General features: G+C 41.2%; 1 protein-coding gene across 1 annotated transcript in view; it reads left to right on the top strand.

Annotated features, from left to right (window-relative positions):
• UBE2QL1 (ubiquitin conjugating enzyme E2 Q family like 1) overlaps nt 1–18,985 on the top strand; it is a 31,785-nt gene extending 12,800 nt beyond the window's left edge. The window contains exon 2 of the mRNA XM_054020594.1: nt 17,660–18,985. Coding sequence (XP_053876569.1) covers nt 17,660–17,791 — 132 coding nt within the window. The 3' untranslated portion in view covers nt 17,792–18,985. The remainder of the gene's footprint in view (nt 1–17,659) is intronic.
• Nucleotides 18,986–20,410: the final 1,425 nt, after the last annotated feature.

Here is a 20,410-nt window from a genome sequence, read left to right as displayed (position 1 = left end):
ACTACCAGCTTAGATCTGGTCCACTGCCACCATTCTCAATGTGCTAATTCCCTTCCCTGGGTAGCCTTGAGAGACTCTTCACCAATTCCCTGGTGAATACAGATCCAAACCCCTTGGATCTTAAAACAAGGAAAATCAATCAGATTCTTAAAAAGAAGGCTTTTAATTAAAGAAAAAGGTAAAAATCATCTCTGTAAAATCAGGGTGGAAAATAACTTTACAGGGTAATCAAACTTAAAGAGCCCAGAGGACCCCCCTCTAGCCTTAGGTTCAAAGTTACAGCAAACAGAGGTAAACACCCTAGTAAAAGGTACATTTACAAGTTGAGAAAACAAAGATAAAACTAACACGCCTTGCCTGGCTGTTTACTTACAAGTTTGAAATATGAGAGACTTGTTCAGAAAGATTTGGAGAACCTGGATTGTTGTCTGGTCCCTCTTAGTCCCAAGAGCGAACTCTCCCCAAAAACAAAGAGCACAAACAAAAGCCTTCCCCCAACCAAGATTTGAAAATATCTTGTCCCCTTATTGGTCCTTTGGGTCAGGTGTCAGCCAGGTTACCTGAGCTTCTTAACCCTTTACTGGTAAAAGGATTTTAGAGTCTCTGGCCAGGAGGGATTTTATAGTATTGTACACAGGAGGGCTGTTACCCTTCCCTTTATAGTTATGACACCTGCCCTCAGAAACCTTTGCACTATCTGCCCATCTTTTCTCTCTGCTTTGAGGATTTTGTGGTGTTTATTATAGAGTTAAGCTACTTTGATCAAGGATTCCAGTTCTATACATGTTCTCAAATATCCATGGAACCTGTACAACCAGTTGCTGATGGAATAGTAGACCGGTGACCATCTGCAAATCTAAAGTCTAGCAGTGGGTGTGAGGGAGGGAGAGTGAGCATCTCTCCTATTTTACAAGACCACTTAAAGCCTGCACCTTTTTCATAGTCAGTTTTCATTAGCCTAGTAAGTGGAGTAGAGATGTTATATTGATATTATATTATATATGTCCCAGCTATATTAGAGTGCAGTGTGATCAACCTAGTTTGTGGCCATTAAAATCAAAGGTTTGAATAGCCACAGAGAAGAAAATGATATTCATCTAATCAAACAACTACTTTATGACATTTGTAGAACCATAATATTTAAGATGTATGCATTTTGTAAGTAGATAGGAGAGAAGGATATTTTTGTGGTTAAGACACTAGCCTGGGATCAGATGATCTAGTTTCAGTTCCGAGCTTTGCCACAGATTTTCTGTGTGACCTTTGCCAAGTCAGTTATCCTCTGTGTCTCAGTTTGCCATCTGTAAATTGAGGATTGTATTTCCTTCCTCTGAGGGGAGTTGTGAAGTTAAGTCCATTAATGTTTGTTAGGTGCTCAAATACTATGGAAATGGGGACTGTCTACATAACTGTATAGGTAGATAGATATATATGTATTTTTTATTTTCAAAGTCAATTTTTGAGCAGCTGGATATACTCTTATGCATACAGCAAAGAAAAGGCAAGGAGAAAGAGGAAGCACATTAGTCTATGGTCCTGATCCTGTCATCCATACATAAGAAAATATTTTATTGTCATCGGTGGGAGATTTTCCTGCACAAGTCCTGCAAGATCAAGTCCAAAATCTTAATCCCACAGGCTGTAAATCCCTAACAAGAAATAAATGTAATATACAAAAATAAACTGCTGAAAAGATTAATCTATTTTAACCTTGTGCAATGTGACATCCTGAGTCTTCTGATGGAAGATGTTTTCTATTTCACTTTGCTGATATCACCATTGCAGCCAGTGAGGAACAAAATACTTTTGAGGAAACCTATTGGTGGTTATATTTTTGAATTTGATTATACTGGACACATTTCATTTGTAATTGCTATATTTAATACAATTATATAAACTGTGCTTAATTTAGTGCTTGTGAAAGTGAAGGACTAGTAGCACTGGCCTTGAGCAAAACATAGCGCAGGAAGGTGATATGCAAACTTCCCAACAATCAGCTCTGCTGAGCAGGGGCGGCTCTATGTCTTTTGCCGCCCCAAGCACGGCAGTCAGGCAGCCTTCGGCGGCATGCCTGCGGGAGGTCTGCCGGTCCCACGCCTTCGGCGTACCCGCCGCCGAATTGCCGCCAAAGCCGTGGGACTGGTGGACCTCCCGCAGGCATGCCGCCAAAGGCTGCCTGACTGCCGCCCTCACAGAGACCGCTTGGTGCGCTGGTGCCTGGAGCCGCCCCTGCTGCCGAGGTATCTCCAATGCCAACCTGCACATGGAACAGTACTGCTGTTTCTGTCAGGGGACTCTCTTTCTTTGTTTACAAAGATTATTTATTAAAGTTTTAAAGTGATTATGTATGGAACAAAGATTTTCCATAAGAGGAAATGTGAGTGGGTGCCTGGGATGGGCCACACTGAGAATGCCACACTCTGAGCAGACTGCAAGAAACAGGGCAGACAATCTCCAAAAACTGGTGATTTATTCTATAATTAGATTCACTAAACCAGTAACAAAGGAGCAGCACCATCACACTGGTTAACCAGAAGCCAAACACAATCCCCTTTAGGCATTCCAGCCCTTGACTCCCATCGAGACAAACAGGTCTAATATAGTGAGAGGTTATTGTTCTCCATATACGAGGATCTACCAGTTCTCCATATACGAGGATCTACCAATCTGACACCCCCAGGTCAATATATATCTCAGATCTTACCCAACTATCAGGCTGTCAGCCAATCCTTAGTAAACTAAAGATTTTATTAAGAAAAGAAGAAAGTTACTGAATGGTTAAGGAATCAGATATATACAAGTGATTTTCAGTGTTCATAGATCAGGATCATAGCAGTGATGGAATAGACTGCTGGCTGCAAAAGTCCCTCTGGTAGCCTCCAAAAGATTGGAAGATTCTCAGTCCATTGTTCAAAATACTCCTTTTAGTTGTAAATCCACAGTCCAAACAATTGGAGCAGGAATGAGGCATAATGGAGATGTCTCAAGTGTCTTTTATATCCTCTGCTATGTGCATGGAAATTTACTGTCCAAACAAAGCCCACAGCCCCTGTGTATGGAAAGTTACTGATAAAGATGGAGTCTGAGGTTACATGTCCATATCACATTCGTTTACATGTTTTGCTAAATCACAGGGGGTGGCCATGGGTTCCTTGCTGTCTGAGGCATCCTCACAAAGAGCTATCTGGAGAGCTGATTTTTCTTACTGCCTATCAAGCTTGAATAGTTCATTCACAATGGGTTGGTGAGACTGGATGTAAACTACTTTGTGGGTCTCCCCCAAGATCAATCACATCTAAGATACAAATACATAGCCAATATTCATAATTTCACATACAGTTATGATAAATGGATTTAACAAGGATAATAATACTTGACAGACAGTATCTTTTCCCTTGACACCTTAGATGATAAGATTTGTATAACAGTGGTAGCAACAATGACACAAATGGTCATCTTCAATCATACAGTGTCAAAGGAAGGAAAATAATTCATGTCAAATACTGATATTAGAAATATTGTAGTTTTAGAAAACTGAACAAATGTGATATATACTATAGGTTATATGACCAGTGATTACTATCATATTACTATCATATCCTGGGAATAATTTTAAAGTAATTTTTCCACTGGCAGTTATACATGAGAATGTTGAGACCCTATTTTTCATAAAACATCTGCGGCATTTAGCATTTAACAATCCTTCAATTATTGCTTTCCCCAAATCTGCCATTGAAATCAGTGAGGAATGCAGGATTGAGCCCATAGGTTCTGCACCCTGCTAACGCAAATATTAGTCCTGCAATATCTTAGTATTGCAATATCCTGCAATATCTTAGTAATGTAGAAGTCAATAGGATAGTCACCCTGATGACCTTCAACTATACTGAAACCCAGCTAGGTAATGCCATTAGCCTTGTACTAGTGGAGGGGGTGGCATAGAATGAGGTTCAGCATTCTATAGCTTTCAGAAAGGGATTAGGAGAAATTAGGAGCTCCTGAACCACATTCAGCTTGTATTGTTCTGAAGTTAAGCAGGTCTTCACAGCTATTTATATGAAGAGCTACTGCATATTATATACTACTGACTGTTAACAATTGTCCTATTGGAACCCTGTGTTTAAACGGGGGTAGGCAAAGAACATTCACCTCCCCAAAAGGAATAATTCAAGGGAAATGCCACAATCTGAAATTTATTGAGTTTCTATTTGCTTCCATGGGCTATTCCCATATAGGGGAGAATGGGGCCAAAGAGGCATAGAAAAGTTACTGCTGAAATTATAGATCTGCAAATAACTATTCTTAATAATATTGCTCAATATTTGCTTGTGCTGCAGCTATTCACTTACAATATTTATACATCAGATTTGTGATACTATTAACCATATCTCATAAGCAGATACTTTAAAGTAGATTTAAAAGCCTGCAATTGGGAGGAGGGAAACATTTGCGTACTAAAATGTGACATGAAAAATTGTGCTATGGCACATTGCAATTAGTTATTGCAATGATGCCATGGTCCCAAATCCAGCAGAGCACTTAAGCAAACTTTTAACTTCAGATATATAAGTATTTCTTTGACGTTAATGGGAATATTTTACATGCTATAAGGTAAGCACATGTTTAAATGTTCTGCTGGATCAAGGTCATGGTGAACATTTCCTACAAAGACATAGAAATTTTATACCTTCATTTAATTTACCATTATTATTTAGAAAAGCCTGGGTTTCCAAGACATTTGTTCAATGCCTTCTAGCTGTACATTCGGCAGTGTGACTATTTATGAGCTAGATCATCATTTTGTTGTCTTTCCCAGTGTAAGGGGCCACACATTATTGTAGTGTCCAAGGAATAGACCAGAAGGGAGATTGTGACGCTGGGAGTCACAATGGCCTGAATGCACAAAAGGAGTCACCACCTAACTTTTAGGTCTCTAGAAAAATCACTGTGATTCACAAAGTGTGAGTTAGATGCTTAGACTCCTATATACTGAATGCGGAGAGAGAGGCACCTCAGAATGCGATTCCCAAAAGCCAGAACACTAGGCAGGTAGCCACCTAAGGATATGTCTATACTACCCGCCGGATCGGCGGGCAGCGATTGATCCAGTAGGAGTCAATTTATCATGTCTGATAAATCGACCCACGAACGCTCTCCCGTCGACTCCAGTACTCCACCAGAGCGAGAGGCGCAGGCGGAGTCAACGGGGGAGCATCAGCAGTCGACTCACCGCAGTGAAGACGCCGTGGTGAGTAGATCTAAGTATGTCGACTTCAGCTACGTTATTCACGTAGCTGAAGTTGCGTAACTTAGATCGATCCCCCCCGCCGCCGCCCCATGTAGACCAGGCCTAAGATAGCCAATAGGAGATGCTGATTAGTGTGGTGTGTGTTAAGCCCTGTCACTGTCTCAGAGATAAGTGCTTAAGTCTGGGCTCTGCAGGGAGGCACCTATCACTGCCTGGGATTCCACATTCAAAACTCTGATTCATTTCAATACAAGGAAATCAGGATTGAGATTTTGGTATCAAATCCTATTACAGGCTGCAATAACCTACATTAAAATGGAAACAAAAGCAATCCTTATAAGATAAAATTTCATGCCTTTTTTCTTAAAAGTTTATTCCAGTTGTTCGACAGAGAAACTGAGTAGGCCATCACGTTTACTTTGGTTGTCACTGCTACTATTACAGTTTTTAATGAGAGGATTTGGTTACGCAATTGTAGAATTCTGGAAGACGATCTGATGCTCCATTATTACTCTAGCTGAATTTTGCAACAGCATGACTACTGGGCAACACAATAAGTCTGTTGCGGGGAAATCAACATAATATTGTATAGTGGCCTAGATGCTGAAAATGTTTTCCATATGCATAATTTCACAGAGTTTAAAGCCTGAAGGGACCATTAGATCATCTAGTCTGACATCCGGCTTATCACAGGCCACTACATTTCACCCATACTCATATAGTGAGCTCAATACCTTGAGTTAGACTAAAGCATTTCAGTCCTCAGGAGATTAAATTGTTGGGTGCCACAGGCAGAGAACAGGAGAGACGAAAGATCCACCAATGCCTAAGATATGTTCAGATGATCTTAATCCATGTCTCAGGCTCCAGAGGAACCCCTAAGATCCCTGACATTCTGACCTGGGAGTAAATGCCTTCCAAATCCTAAATCTTGATTATGACTCTGAGCACATGAACAAGACACACCAGCCAAGCATGTAAGAAAGAAGATTCTGTGTACCACCCCAGAGCACTAGTGTAATAGCCAGGGCATAGGCAGCCAGCCTAGTAGCATCTACCAGGCAAAAGTCAAAGGCAGGAGTCAGGACTAATTAGTAAGCCAAATAAAGAGAGGGTACCAAGGTCAAGCCAGGCCAGGGTCAAAGTCAGGAGCAAGCCTGGGCAAAAGACAAGGTCAGTAACAATCTGCATTTTTGCTCAGATTGCTCCGTAGGCCAACTTCCTGGTGTGGACCAATCAGGCAGCTCTGTTGCTCTGGCCTCTTCAGGCATTACTTTCTGCAGTGCCTAACTCTCCAGTAATTGTTGGATACTATTCTGCATGACTTTCCAGTGGCAGTAGAGAGGTGTCTTAGTAGCCTAGCGTGCTATGTTCTAGATGTGTGGATCCATACAGTTAGGCCAAACTGTCCTGCTTTTAGCTGAGGCCAATCTCTGATGCTTCAGAGGATGGTGCAAAGCAAAACCCAGACTACAGCTGTCCAGTTGTGCACTGAGGGGAAAAATGCCTTCCTGGAGCATGAGATTCTGTTTCAGTCATAATGCAGAGCTGCAAGTGTTCTGAGTAAGCTGAGGACAAAATGCAGAGATTCTTGTTCTCCCCTTGGCCCAAGAAAGAAGGGGATGAACAGGGGGATTCATAGATTCCCAGATCCAAGACCAGAAAGGACCCCTACTGGAACAGAGTTCTGGCTCCACTACCCCACTGTGCCCAGCCCCACACTGCTATATGCCTCTCCCCATGCAGTGTGGGGGAAAGGTTAGAAAGCAGTGTGGGGGCCGGGCTAGAGGGCCAGGCTGACAAGGAAGACTCTGCAGTTTAGGACTACACCACTGAGTATGACCATCCAGTCCACCCCATTCCCTGCCCCTGCACACACAATCCCATAGGTCATACAATTTCTCTCAGAAGGTGGATATCAGCATATCTTTTAGAAATAGATCTAATATCATTTTTAAGACTCCAAGTGATGGCGAGTCCCCAGGTGAGCTGTTCCAATATTTAATCACCCTCACTTCTAGGAATTACATCTTATTTCAAAAAAAGAAGAACAGGAGTACTTGTGGCACCTTAGAGACTAACAAATTGCATCCGAAGAAGTGGGCTGTAGTCCACGAAAGCTTATGCTCTAATAAATTTGTTAGTCTCTAAGGTGCCACAAGTACTCCTGTTCTTCTTTTTGCGGATACAGACTAACACAGCTGCTACTCTGAAACCCATCTTATTTCAAGGTTGAATTGGTCTAACTTCAATGTCCAGCCATTGGTCTTGTTATGCCTTTGTCTGCAAAGTTGAAAAACACACATGCACCACCACCCCGTGCCCTCCTTCCTGTATCAGATATCTTTTCCATGTGTAGGAACCTAGACACAGAGATCAAGTTACCCTTCAGCCGCCTCTTTGCTAAGCTGAATAAGTTGAGCTCCTTAAGCCTCACAAAGTAAGGCCTGTTTTCCAGCCCCTGGATCATTTTTTGTGGCCCTCCTTAGAATTCTCTACAATATTTCCACATCCTTCTTGAAGTGTGGAGTCCAGAACTGGACACAGGGTTTTAGTCACTGTCTTACCGCTGCTGTTTACAGAGGCAAGGTTTCTTCCCTATTTCTACTTGATATTCCCCTTTTTATATACCTAAAGAGTGCATTAACCCTTTTTGCCACAGCATTGCTCTGAGAGCTCATGATGAGGTGTTTATCTACAATTCTTCTCTGAGTCAATGCTTTCCAAGGCAGTCCCCCATCCTGTAGATTTAACTTACAGTCTTTATTCCCAGATGTATTACTTTCCATTTGCCTGTATTAAAACTCACTTTGTTGGATTGTAACCAGGTGATTCAGATCATGCTGTAACAATAATGGGCTGGATTCACAAAGTGACTTGGTTGCCTAAATGCCACTTTAGGTGCCTAAATCTGGAATTTACAAAATCCCTCTGCTTAGCTGCTGCCAAACCTTGTAGACTCCTAAACTCACTCAGAATTTAAGATTTTGCAGTAAAAGATTTCTAGTCACTTACATTTCACCTATAGGCATGCACACTGCTCCCTTATTCTAGGTGTCCAGGTGCCTAGAACACCAGTGTGATTCATGAAATGGAGGGAAATAGCCATTCCCCAACCTAACTCACCTGTGAGGCCCAATCCAGTAGGCATGCTCAGAGCATTCCTAATTCCACACTAGACAGCATTGGGGAAGGGGGACCTCCCTCATAACTTTTAAACTTAGTGTACATTGGAGCAGGGGGACTGGATCCTAGGTCTCCCACATATTGCATGAGTGCTATAACCTTATATGTTCTCTCTTTCTCTTTCACACTTAATGACTCTTTAAATATTTATCTAAATTGGAAAGATTGAGGCAGTGTCAAAAATTCAACAGAATATCCCATAGTCCCAGTTGTTATAGCACTCACCTGTAATGTGGCAGAGCCCTGTTTGAATGCCTTCTCTTTCTGAAGTGGGGCGGGGGGGGGGGGGGGGGACATGAACCAGATGGTCTCCCACTCCCAGGTGAATACCCTAATCACTGGGCTAAAAGTTACAAGGATATCCTCCTCTAGTGCCTAACTCTTAAGAGAGTATTCACAACTGTAAATTCCAAGCAGACATAGGCCTCCAGCCTGAATTTAGCTGCTAAACTTCCTGAACAACAAGGAGTCTGGTGGCACCTTAAAGACTAACAGATTTATTTGGGCATAAGCTTTCGTGAGTAAAAACCTCACTTCTTCGGATGCATAGAGTGAAAGTTACAGATGCAGGCATTATATACTGACACATGGAGAGCAGGGAGTTACTTCACAAGTGGAGAACCAGTGTTGACAGGGCCAATTCAATCAGGGTGGATGTAGTCCACTCCCAATAATAGATGAGGAGGTGTCAATTCCAGGAGAGGAAAAGCTGCTTCTGTAGTGAGCCAGCCACTCCCAGTCCCTATTCAAGCCCAGATTAATGGTGTTGAATTTGCAAATGAATTTTAGTTCTGCTGTTTCTCTTTGAAGTCTGTTTCTGAAGTTTTTTTGTTCAATGATAGTGACTTTTAAATCTGTAATAGAATGACCAGGGAGATTGAAGTGTTCACTTACTGGCTTATGTATTTTACCATTCCTGATGTCCGATTTGTGTCCATTTATTCTTTTGCGGAGGGACTGTCCCGTTTGGCCAATGTACATGGCAGAGGGGCATTGCTGGCACATGATGGCATATATGACATTAGAGGATGTGCAGGTGAATGAGCCCCTGATGGTGTGGCTGATGTGGTTGGGTCCTCTGATGCAGTTGCCAGAGTAGATATGGGGACAGAGTAGGCAACGAGGTTTGCTACAGGGATAGGTTCCTGGGTTGGTGTTTCTGTGGTGTGGTATGGTGTGTAGTTGCTGGTGAGTATTTGCTTCAGGTTGGGGGGTTGTCTGTAAGCGAGGACTGGCCTGCCTCCCAAGGTCTGTGAGAGTGAGGGATCATTTTCCAGGATAGGTTGTAGATCGTGGATAATGCGCTGGAGAGGTTTTAGCTGGGGGCTGTATGTGATGGCCAGTGGTGTTCTGTTATTGTCCTTGTTGGGCCTGTCCTGCAGTAGGTGATTTCTGGGTACCCGTCTTGCTCTGTCAATCTGTTTCCTCACTTCCCCAGGTGGGTATTGTAGTTTTACGAATGCTTGATAAAGATCTTGTAGGTGTTTGTCTCTGTCTGAGGGGTTGGAGCAAATTCGGTTGTATCTTAGGGCAGTAGGTAGTAGCCTACTGACCGCTATACGTACCTACATGCCTCCAGCTTCCATCCAAGACACATCACACGATCCATTGTCTACAGCCAAGCCCTAAGATACAACCTACTGCAGGACAGGCCTGCTGGCAATGCCCTTACTTATACAGCCCAAAATGCTGTTAGCCTTCTTGGCAACAAGGGCACACTGTCGACTCATATCCAGCTTCTCATCCACTGTAACCCCTAGGTCCTTTTCTGCAGAACTGCTTCCTAGCCATTCGGTCCCTAGTCTGTAACAGTTAATGGGATTCTTCCATCCTAAGTGCAGGACTCTGCACTTGTCCTTGTTGAACCCCATCAGGTTTCTTTTGGCCCAATCCTCTAATTTGTCTAGGTCCCTCTGTATCCTATCCCTACCCTCCAGCGTATCTACCACTCCTCCCAGTTTAGTGTCATCTGCAAATTTGCTGAGAGTGCAGTCCACGCCATCCTCCAGATCATTAATGAAGATATTGAACAAAACCGGCCCCAGGACCGACCCTTGGGGCACTCCACTTGAAACCGGCTGCCAACTAGACATGGAGCCGTTGATCACTACCTGTTGAGCCCGACCATCTAGCCAGCTTTCTATCCACCTTATAGTACGTTCATCCAGCCCATACTTTTTTAACTTGGACTGTAAGGTGGATAGACAGCTGGCTAGATCGTCGGGCTCAATGGGTAGTGATCAATGGCTCCATGTCTAGTTGGCATGTCTGAGTCATGACATGGGTAAGTCATCTGAGTAAGGCAAATAGAATTTGACTTGTGTTTAAATATACTAATTTTTTTTAAAGAAGCAGTTAGTTATTCAAAGTTCTGCTTAGATAAATAAATGATGATAAAAAACTGAAGTGTTGTTGTCCTCTATATTTCTTTATTTTAACCTCAATTAGCTCATTATGAAAAGGGCCTCACCAGTCCTTTAAAAAGATTCATTCATATTTTAGTAGTACATGGAAATAGCTGATGGCACTTTTTGGAGTTACATTTGTTTTAAATGCCTTTATGAAAAGTTTCCTTGTTTTCTGTTGCTTTTAAGTTTTATAGAACATTTTGATCAAGTTCAACTCAGAATTGGTGTTTTATGAATTAGGGCCTGATACTTCAAATCTTCAGTCATGCACTTAGTCCTTGCTCATGGGAGCAATAACTATTCATGTGCTTTAGAGTTTACAGGATGGCACCCTTGTTTAGTTTCGTTTTACCAATCCTGAACAGGGAAGTGGCAAGAAAAAAGAATATGACCCTAGTTTAGGTAAAATATAAGTATGTGCAATCAAGATATAGCCAGTGTTGGCCATTTATGATGTTCAATTGCCAAAAGGCTCCTGCAAAGGTTAGGATTGCTACATTTTAAAATAGCAGCTTTAAAATATATTATAGGTGGGGCTGGTAGCATCACCTATTAAGAAGTTGCCTGATACCTTCCATTATAAACATGTGTGAATCATAGGCAATGCCAGCACCCCCTGACTTGAAGTGGTTTCCATCATATACAGGGTTTACAATTTTGTTCAATGGCTTTCAGCACCCCCATTATAAAAAATGTTCCAGCACCCTTAGTATGAATTGCCATTTTCAAAGACTTATAACTTGGCAAATGTGGGTGGATTTTCACAGATATAGCAAAAGGAACTCCCTGATGCTAAGGCCATGCCCCCCGCCAAACAAATGCCATGTTCCTGCTCCAGTGCATGGAAATGCTAGAGCATTTCAAAGAAAAGATCTCAAGAATTTTTTAACATGGGGGAAAAAAACATATTCCCTAGCCTAGTTCTTGGAAACAGCTCTACCAGTTAGCTGAAATTAAAAAAAAAAAAAAAAAAAAGAGCCAGAGGCAGATAGCTAACATAGAAAATGGAAAATTTCAGTCAGAATGCTTAAAGTTTTGCAAAGTTATAAGCAAGTGGGAAATTTGGGGCAACTATAATAATAGTTGGTGCTACCGGCCCCTCATATAGATAGATAGATAGATAGATACAGCAGGGCCAGAGAGCAGCAGGAGAGTGATCTTATTGGGTGCTGGAAAATCTCCCTCTCAGCCTGGGGAGGAGCTATTGAGCCCAGAACTCAACTAAATTTGCGGGACAACAAAGGAAAAAAATAGGAACAGGCATGAGGGTCAAAGGGCCAAAACTAGGGAACCTGAAGGGGACATCGAGCAGAGAACCCTGAACAGTGCCCAATGCTCCTCAAAGGTATCCAAGGAGACAGCGGATGCCGCCCAGAGGAACTCTGCCCGGATGCATGAGGGAATAAAGGAACGAAAACAGGCCCCGCAGTCGCAGAGCCCCCCTCAGCTAACCTCCTCTCCCTGGTGTTATAAATGGCCATCTTGGCCATAGCTAGGAGGAGGCTGATGAGGAGGTCCCTCAACTTCGTGGGGCCATAGATGGGGTGAACATAAATGAACAGGTGCGGGGAAAAGTGCAGCCAGAACCTCAATAAGAGGTTCTGGAGGAGCCGGAAGAGGGGCTGCAACCTGTGCAGGAGAGTGATCCTGTTGGTATTCAGGAAGTGGGTGGGGAGAGCCCGCCCACTGCTAAAGGACCTCCCCCCAGCCCAGGAGGAGGATCCACGGGTCCGTGATACCAAATAATTGCGGGGGATAACTAATGAGATAACAGGAACGGGAGTGAGGTCACAGGATGATCAGAGCCATATTCCCTGTGGACTAAGGAGAGGTTACTACAGGGTAATTAGAGCACCTGGAGCCAATTAAGGCCCTGCGTGAGACCTAATAAAACCATCTGCTTCAGTCAGACATGGGAGGGGAAGGATAGTTGACTAGAGTTGGAGGCGGACTTTTGTTAACCAGAATACCAGGGGAAGGGAAACCTTGCCGAAGCAAAAAGAGGTTAAGCAACCCACAAAGCTAAAGGGGCTGGGACCTAGAGTAGGGAGCGGACCTTCCCCGCACCTCTCCTTCCCCCACCAGGGCACGAGCAGAGCCCACAACACCCAAGAATAGGGGCAAGGGGCAGCACCCTGACCCACCATACTAAGGAAAAGTGCAGGACCCACCACAGTAGTGTTGGCCATTTGCCACAACATATACATATATATTCCCTTGAGACATTTATATCAAATCAATTTGAAAGAATTTCATTTAGTATCAGAAGGGATTTCAGAATTTATATCTTTGATATTATAATTTTTTGTATTGCATACTGTATAGCTTGTTTGCTGTTGAGAAAAGATGGCGTATGTTCTCCCACAAAATTCTATTTCTAGGCATCTCTAGAATGGTAATAGCTGCATCTTAGGAAATTAAAGGGTGGACAAAATGTGTCAGGTTCCAAAAACTTTCAGTTGATGAGACTTTTAAAACATGCTGATGTCTAACTAGATCAGTTCCTGTGGGAGTTTAAGTGGAAGCTGTTGGACTCATTTTCTGATATTATTTTTCCTTTTTCTCATGTGTCTCTAAGTACAAATATATTCCCTACGCATGTTTAGTTTAGGATAAAAAGGAGAAAATATTTAATATAAAAACAAACATATCCAGAATGTTACCTCAGCTGAATTAACCATTCAGAATGTGTTATGTTTCCATTAAATCAATCTGATTAGTGTTTCTTGAAAAAAAGAGGACAGTAGATTTTGCACCCATGCGCATTTGAAAAGGTGCTGAGAATCACTAAATTCATTTATATATTACTTTTCTGAAACTGAAAATGAATATTTTCTGGGGAAATATATTTACACAAATGTATGTGTTAGTACAATTTTAAAAGGTAAACTTTAAAATTCTCAGTTATGCCACAGCAATTGTAACAAAAGCCCTATCGTTTGAGATATTTTAAAGTAAACACTGGAAAATATACTGTATTGGGAAAAATTCCACATTGGTAGAGGAGTGAGAAAGATGACTTAATAGAGCTTTTCCATCTCTAATTTTTAAGGTTTTATTACATGAATTTAATGTCATTTTAATAGTAACTAGTTTACTAACTTCTAATAGTGATTTTATCCTCGTTCCTTTCAATTTACAGTCCTGACTAGTTTGTTTGTTTTCTGCCCTGGTCAGTTTATTTTAATATTTTGGACATTGTGATAAAATCTGAATTAAGTGAAACATCATGCATAGGCATCTGCATTTTTTTCAGGTATAGGCACTATTTGCATATGTGAAATTAAAAGTTAAATGCTAACATTATTCTCAACTAACTTCAGAGGTTCCAGACAAAACTACACAATTCAGAAAAAGATATTTTGTCCCAAACTTTTTTTTTTTAAAGGGCGATTTGAACATGCAAAACATATTCACACATGCAAACATTCACAACTGAGTACAACTATAGCCTTCAGTTGTGGTGAATAGTGGGGCCCTGGTCTACAATTAGGATCTCTAAGTGATACCACAGTAGAAATAATCAGTAATCCTAATATAATAAGCCAAGCCCTCTCATGGAAATAAATGGCAAAACTCACAATGATTTCAATTGAAGTAGGTTCAGCAGCACTATTTATTGCCTGATTTGTGTCTCTTTGTCTATGATGGAGGGTTCCAATTTTTTTCATAGCATAGATCACATTTTAATAGAAATTGTCCATGTGAGCATGAATTAGAGGGGAGGTGGGTCATAGGACAATCTCCCTATTTGCTATCCTATACTATCCCTTTGGAAACTACAGAAATTGTTTAAATTGAAAATTAATAGTAGGAACAATGTTTAATGTATTTTTAGTTGCCTTTTAGTGTAATTTAGCAGCTGGAAATAAGGAAAAGGAACATGTGATCAGCCAGTTTCTTGGTATCGACTAGCAAGTGCCCTGTGGACCACCAGTTGTCAACAAATCACAATTTGAGAACATCTGGTCTGTGACTATTAAAACACCTTTAACAGTTTCTGGGGTGTATGTCTCAGGAGGGAAGGCGAATTTGTTCCATTTTGATTTTTATACTCTTGATTTTAACTCCAAACTCAATTGCTTATTCAGTGTAATCAGTTGCATGTAATTAGAGTTGGCAATTTTCCGTTCAAATTACTTAGCTATTGTTAAAAGTCAACAAGAAATGCAGACTTACCAATAAAAGAACATTAATTCCCTGCTACCAATCTCCATTTTTCTTTCAACTGAGTGTCACAGGGTTAACAGATCAGAAGCAAAATATGGGAATCAAAAATTGTGCCCTATACCTGATTTTCAGCAAAGTGTAGAAGAATAGGATATATTATTTGGTTACTTCTAAGTGTAACACTGTTGCACAAGAGCAACCACTTATCAGATTATTTTTGTTCTGTCTAACAAAGGCTTTCAAATCAGACTGTCAAACAATTATGATAAAGTGGTAGTTTAATAATCTAAATAAATCTTTACTTATTGGATATATGCCGGGGTGGGCAAACTTTTTGGCCCGAGGACCACATCTGAGTGGGGAAATGGTATGCAGGGCCATGAATGTAGGGCTGGGGCAGGAGGTTGGGGTGCAGGAGGGAGTACAGGGTATGGGAGGGGTGTGGTGTGCAGGAAGGGGCTCAGGGCAAGGGGTTGGGGTGCAGGAGAGGTGTGGGGTACAGAGGAGGAGGTTGGGGTGCGGGGTGCGGCCGGGGGCTCAGGGCAAGGGGTTGGGGGCTCAGGGTAGGGGGTTGGGGTGTAGAAGGGGGTGCGAAGTGCAGGAGGGGGTTCAGGGCAGGAGGCTCAAGGCAGGGAGTTGGGGTGCGGGCTCCAGCCTGGCACTGCTCCTGGAAGTGGCCAGCGCATCCAGCAGTGGCTCCTTGGGGTGGGGTGGGGCAGGCTGCTCTGCCATGCGCTGTTCTTGCCTCTGGGTACCACCCCCGAAGCACCCATTGGCCCCGGTTCCCCGTTCCTGGCCAATGGGAGCTGTGGGGGGTGGTGCCTGCAGGCGAAGGCAGTGCACAGAGCCCTCTGTTTCCCCCCACCACCACCACCACCAGGGGCTGCCAACTGTTTCTGGGAGCGGGTGCCAGGCCAGGGCAGGCAGGGAGCCTGCCTTAGCCCCACTGCACCACAGGGCTGGCAATCCCGCAGGCCAGATTGAAAGCCCTGACAGGCCAGATCTGGCCTGCAGGCTGTAGTTTGCCCTCCCCTGATATATGCAATACAAATTAGCATTTTTAAGAGCAGTATTAGTGTATAGTGGAATAAATTTGCAGCTATATTATTGTCTAGTGTCTGTGTAGTCTGCTGATTTCACAAATAATTTAATTCATACTCTCACCAAATGTGCAAAATTATTCTACGATTATTATATGTGATAAGCTGTTAACAACCTATTACTTGGGTGTCATGTCAAACATGCATTTGAAATAGTGTCCTGTCATACATTTGATACCCATATTTAATTCTGACCTAATGAAGATGCAAGGAGTTTGAATGTTTAGATTTTCATTTATCATACAATTCATCGTATACATGAGTCACAAAAATGGAAATCGGCAGGTTGGTGTTTTTAATCTAATTTCGAATATTACACTGTCCTTATCTTTAGGAAAGAATACGGTTGGGTGTTGGTCCATTTATTTTTTGCAGTTCAGATTATCAGAGGAAAACTCTGTTGAATCAGCAGGCAAAGCATCCTGTTGTTTAGTGATGTTACCATGCTATCACTGGGACAATTTACCATGTTGGCAGTCTCCTCTGGAGAATATATTTGAGTATTTTAGTCATGAATTATTCATGGAGGGCTGGATCATTCAGAGCCTTATTAATGGACAACACGTGACTTTTTTCATGATGCACAGAAGGCATGGATTTCATGACATTCATGTTTTTTATTAGGACTGGCACTTACTACCCTGCATAAATTCCTTACTACACATGGTAGTAAATCACAGTATTCCAGAGAAGTGCAGGATTGGGCTGTTTATTGGTAAATTGCACATTTATATTAAAACTGAATTTATATGGAGAAGGTCTGATTAAATAAAAATTAACAGTAGATAACTAGGAATCGTGTGCTTGGTAACATTTGGGTATAATATAGGATACACTTAGAAGCACATTCATATTGCAAGCTACTTTTTACATTGGAAACAGCATTTAACTATGAAAAATAACATTTTCCTGTTTGGAGAGGAAAAGAAGGGCATTAGTAACCTCAGTAAGAATGTCATTCATTAATGCTCCTTGATTTGTCCGTAAATCGTAATTAATGACAATAATCATGTATGGCACTATTTGCGCTTTTACACAATCTTGGGTCATTAAGAAAGCATTTTCTAACCCCTGGGACTGACATGCCTTAGGGAGGCACCAGACTAAGTTGGTGGGAGGGAATTGGGAGGGGCAAAGGAGAAGATTAGTATCAGTGGTGGTGGGGAAAGCTGCAGAACTTGAGCCCTCTCACTTCGCAAATATGCTTTTATATCTATAAAGTGGTAGGAGATTCCCTGAAAGCCATCCACCTTCCTCCCTGTTCCCATTATTCAGCAATTAGATATTATATAATAAAGGACTACTTTTGTGTGTCTGCCTGTCTTCTGACAATGTTGAGTATCGTTGTTGTCTGCTGGGTGGACAGTCAGACCTGCTCAAGCATTTGTGATCAGACAGAGGACATAAGGGTCTAATACTAATACAAACTGAGTGTTTTATGGGATACCATTTGTGAATGCTTATTGTTTTTACTTGTTCAGTGCTTAAATTTGAATAGACCTATGTGTTCACATGTTTAATGAATATTTTCTCTTTCTTTGGTGCAGGGCCGTATCTGCAGAAAAGCTGGCAAATCAAAAAAGTCCTTCAGTCGTAAGGAAGCTGAAGCAACATTTAAGAGTTTAGTGAAGACCCATGAAAAATATGGGTGGGTCACTCCTCCCGTCTCTGATGGCTGATATTTGCAACCTGCACATCAATGTTAAACAAAACAACAAAACCAAGTACTATGCCATCTCCTCAGTGCTGTACACCACCCATCCTTTTCTACTTCAGCTTCTGTTAGATACCATGAATGTCAAGGAGACTTTTAAATAATTTGATCTGTTTACAGAGGGAGAGAAAACAAATGCTGTTTAGGATTATGTTTTAAGACTGGTGAATGGTCATCTTTAAGTCACTTTAGAGCGGATGTTATGATTGTGTCATTTGCCCCATGCAGGCCATATTGTCTTCATCTTCTTTCCATGACAGCAGCACCAGACATCAGTACTGGAAATTCCATCCATTACTGCTCAGTTCATTTAAATGTAAATGAAGCAGTTAATATTTAATAGGGAAGCAGTGCATTGCAGGTACATGTTTGCTGTGCTGTTTATCTTTGTTTCCTAGCAGGTCAACATAACTTGAAGATGTGTCTTTATGTGGAGCTGTGGTCTGCTGTGACTAAATTTAGACCTCATGTGTGCTCTATATATGACCTTTAATTCATAAAAGCAGAATTATAACAATGAAAGATTCTGGTGTTAAAAAACTGTTAAATGAAATCACCCAATTGGTCAAATTGTACTATCTATGCTGGTATTGTGGTATGCTGTTGTTCAAAGATAAGCCAGTGTGATTAGATCAGGTGATATTTCAGATACCAGATGCACCCACTATAGGGCTCAAAGTAGTTGATGGTAGAATAGTTTTTATCTTCCCAGTACAGTGCAGTACTCCAACAACAGCATGTTTGCCTGTCAGCTTTTCAACGGCAATACAAAAACCAAAAAGCATAAATGAATCTTTAAAACGTATGAGTCATTTTAAAATGATGTGCCAGTAACAAATTAAAAGTCAGATTTTTCAAAGAAAGTGGAACAATTGGTTTGTAAGATGATTTGCATGGTTGAATTTTTTATTTTTACTCAATAGGCATTGTATGTACTTTGAGCCCAGTATCTGAGAAAACCCACTGATGTATATAAATGTCCTGTTATTTAATCATTAAGTTTTAATTTTTCTCTTTTGTTCAATAATTTAAAAACTTTCTAAGACTCCATGAAATCTGAAGATAATGTTTATAATAATATAATGAAAAAGCTTAAAAATGTGGACTCCAAATGGAAAATCGTATTGGACACATTCTAAATAAAATCACCAGTACTGTTTCATTGCCTCAAGAATTCAATCATTTTAGGCTACTTTTGTTTTCAAATTATTAGATGTATTACTGTGAAACACTAGAAATCTTATTGATATATTATGCCTGCTCTGGCAGCATTTTCAATTGAAAGCAGGACATTATTGATTGTAAAATGCAGTCCAGAAAAAAATATATAATGTGCTTTTGGAGAACTCTCCATTACATGCTTAACACAAGATTAGGCCATTGCTTTTAATCAAAATGGCTGAACAGTCTCCAGTTACATTTTAACAGCACTAAAGAAATCTTTTATTCTAACTATTTATGGTGCTTTGTGGGGTTTTGGCTTGATTTAAAACTAAACAGAATAGAAAAGAACAAATGAATTAACTACAAATCAGAGTGTTGTAGGGCCAGTATAGTACAGTACTTCTACAAGAGCATGTTTGCCTGTCATCTCTTAATTGGAGAAGCAAAAATGCATTAATCAACTTTAAAAGTATCTGACTCATTTTACAAAAGAATTTCATTGTGTTCCCTTCACCCCCTCCACCGCTGCACCAATGCTGCCAGCCTCCATTGCCCCCTTGTCCAGTTCTCCCATAAGCATCTTCGTGCTTTTTTCTGCCCCACATCTTCTATGCGGAACATCCTCCCCCAATTATTCCATAAAGCCATTGCCCTCTCCTCCAAATCTCTCTTCTGCAAGACCCACTTCTTCCTGCATCCTATGGGAAACTGACAGTTGGTAACACCTAAGTAGATGGTATGTAGGGACTTCTGATTGTTTTGTTTTGTTTTTGTTTGTTTATTTATCTATCTATATTTTGGCAAAATGACAGCCTCAGAGCCATTTAGTTGTTTACATAGCTGGCCTATGTTTTTATTATGGTTTCCCTCACCCTTCCTCCTTTGTTTGTTACAACCATTTGGTATGTCTTGCCTTAAGTAAGCACTAATTACGGGCAGGACTGTCTCTTACTCCATTTTGGCAAAACTTTATCTGATCCTGATTTGTGACTTAGGGTGCTACCATGATACAAATACGTAAATGAGAATTTCTCCCTCGGACCTATGTATCATCTCCATTCAGTGATGAGTCACACACAGCATTCAAGGGCAGAATGTAGAGCTTAACAAAATTTATAGTCACCTATTGGTTTGATTTATTTGTTTTTGTAAACTTGATCTATCTATCTATCTATATATATTGGTTTGTTTGTTTCCGTTGAGGAAAAAGAAGCTAGTATATTTTGTTAGGCATCAAATAACTTGTAACCTCCGCCGTGGTTACTAAGTGCTAGAAACATTGAGCACTAAAAGGAGTGAGAGATATTTTCTTGCTAATGGGTTATTTCTTAAGAGCACTTACTTCACACAGCATATCAGAATTCTGTTAAAAGCAATGTATAATGCTGAGGTAAATCCACTGGGGAATGTTACTATCTCT

The sequence above is a fragment of the Malaclemys terrapin genome, chromosome 2 (assembly GCF_027887155.1).
Source record: "Malaclemys terrapin pileata isolate rMalTer1 chromosome 2, rMalTer1.hap1, whole genome shotgun sequence".
Classification (NCBI taxonomy): Eukaryota; Metazoa; Chordata; order Testudines; family Emydidae; genus Malaclemys; species Malaclemys terrapin.
Note: the sequence above shows the minus strand (reverse complement) of the source record. Positions and strands in the feature narration are given on the sequence as shown.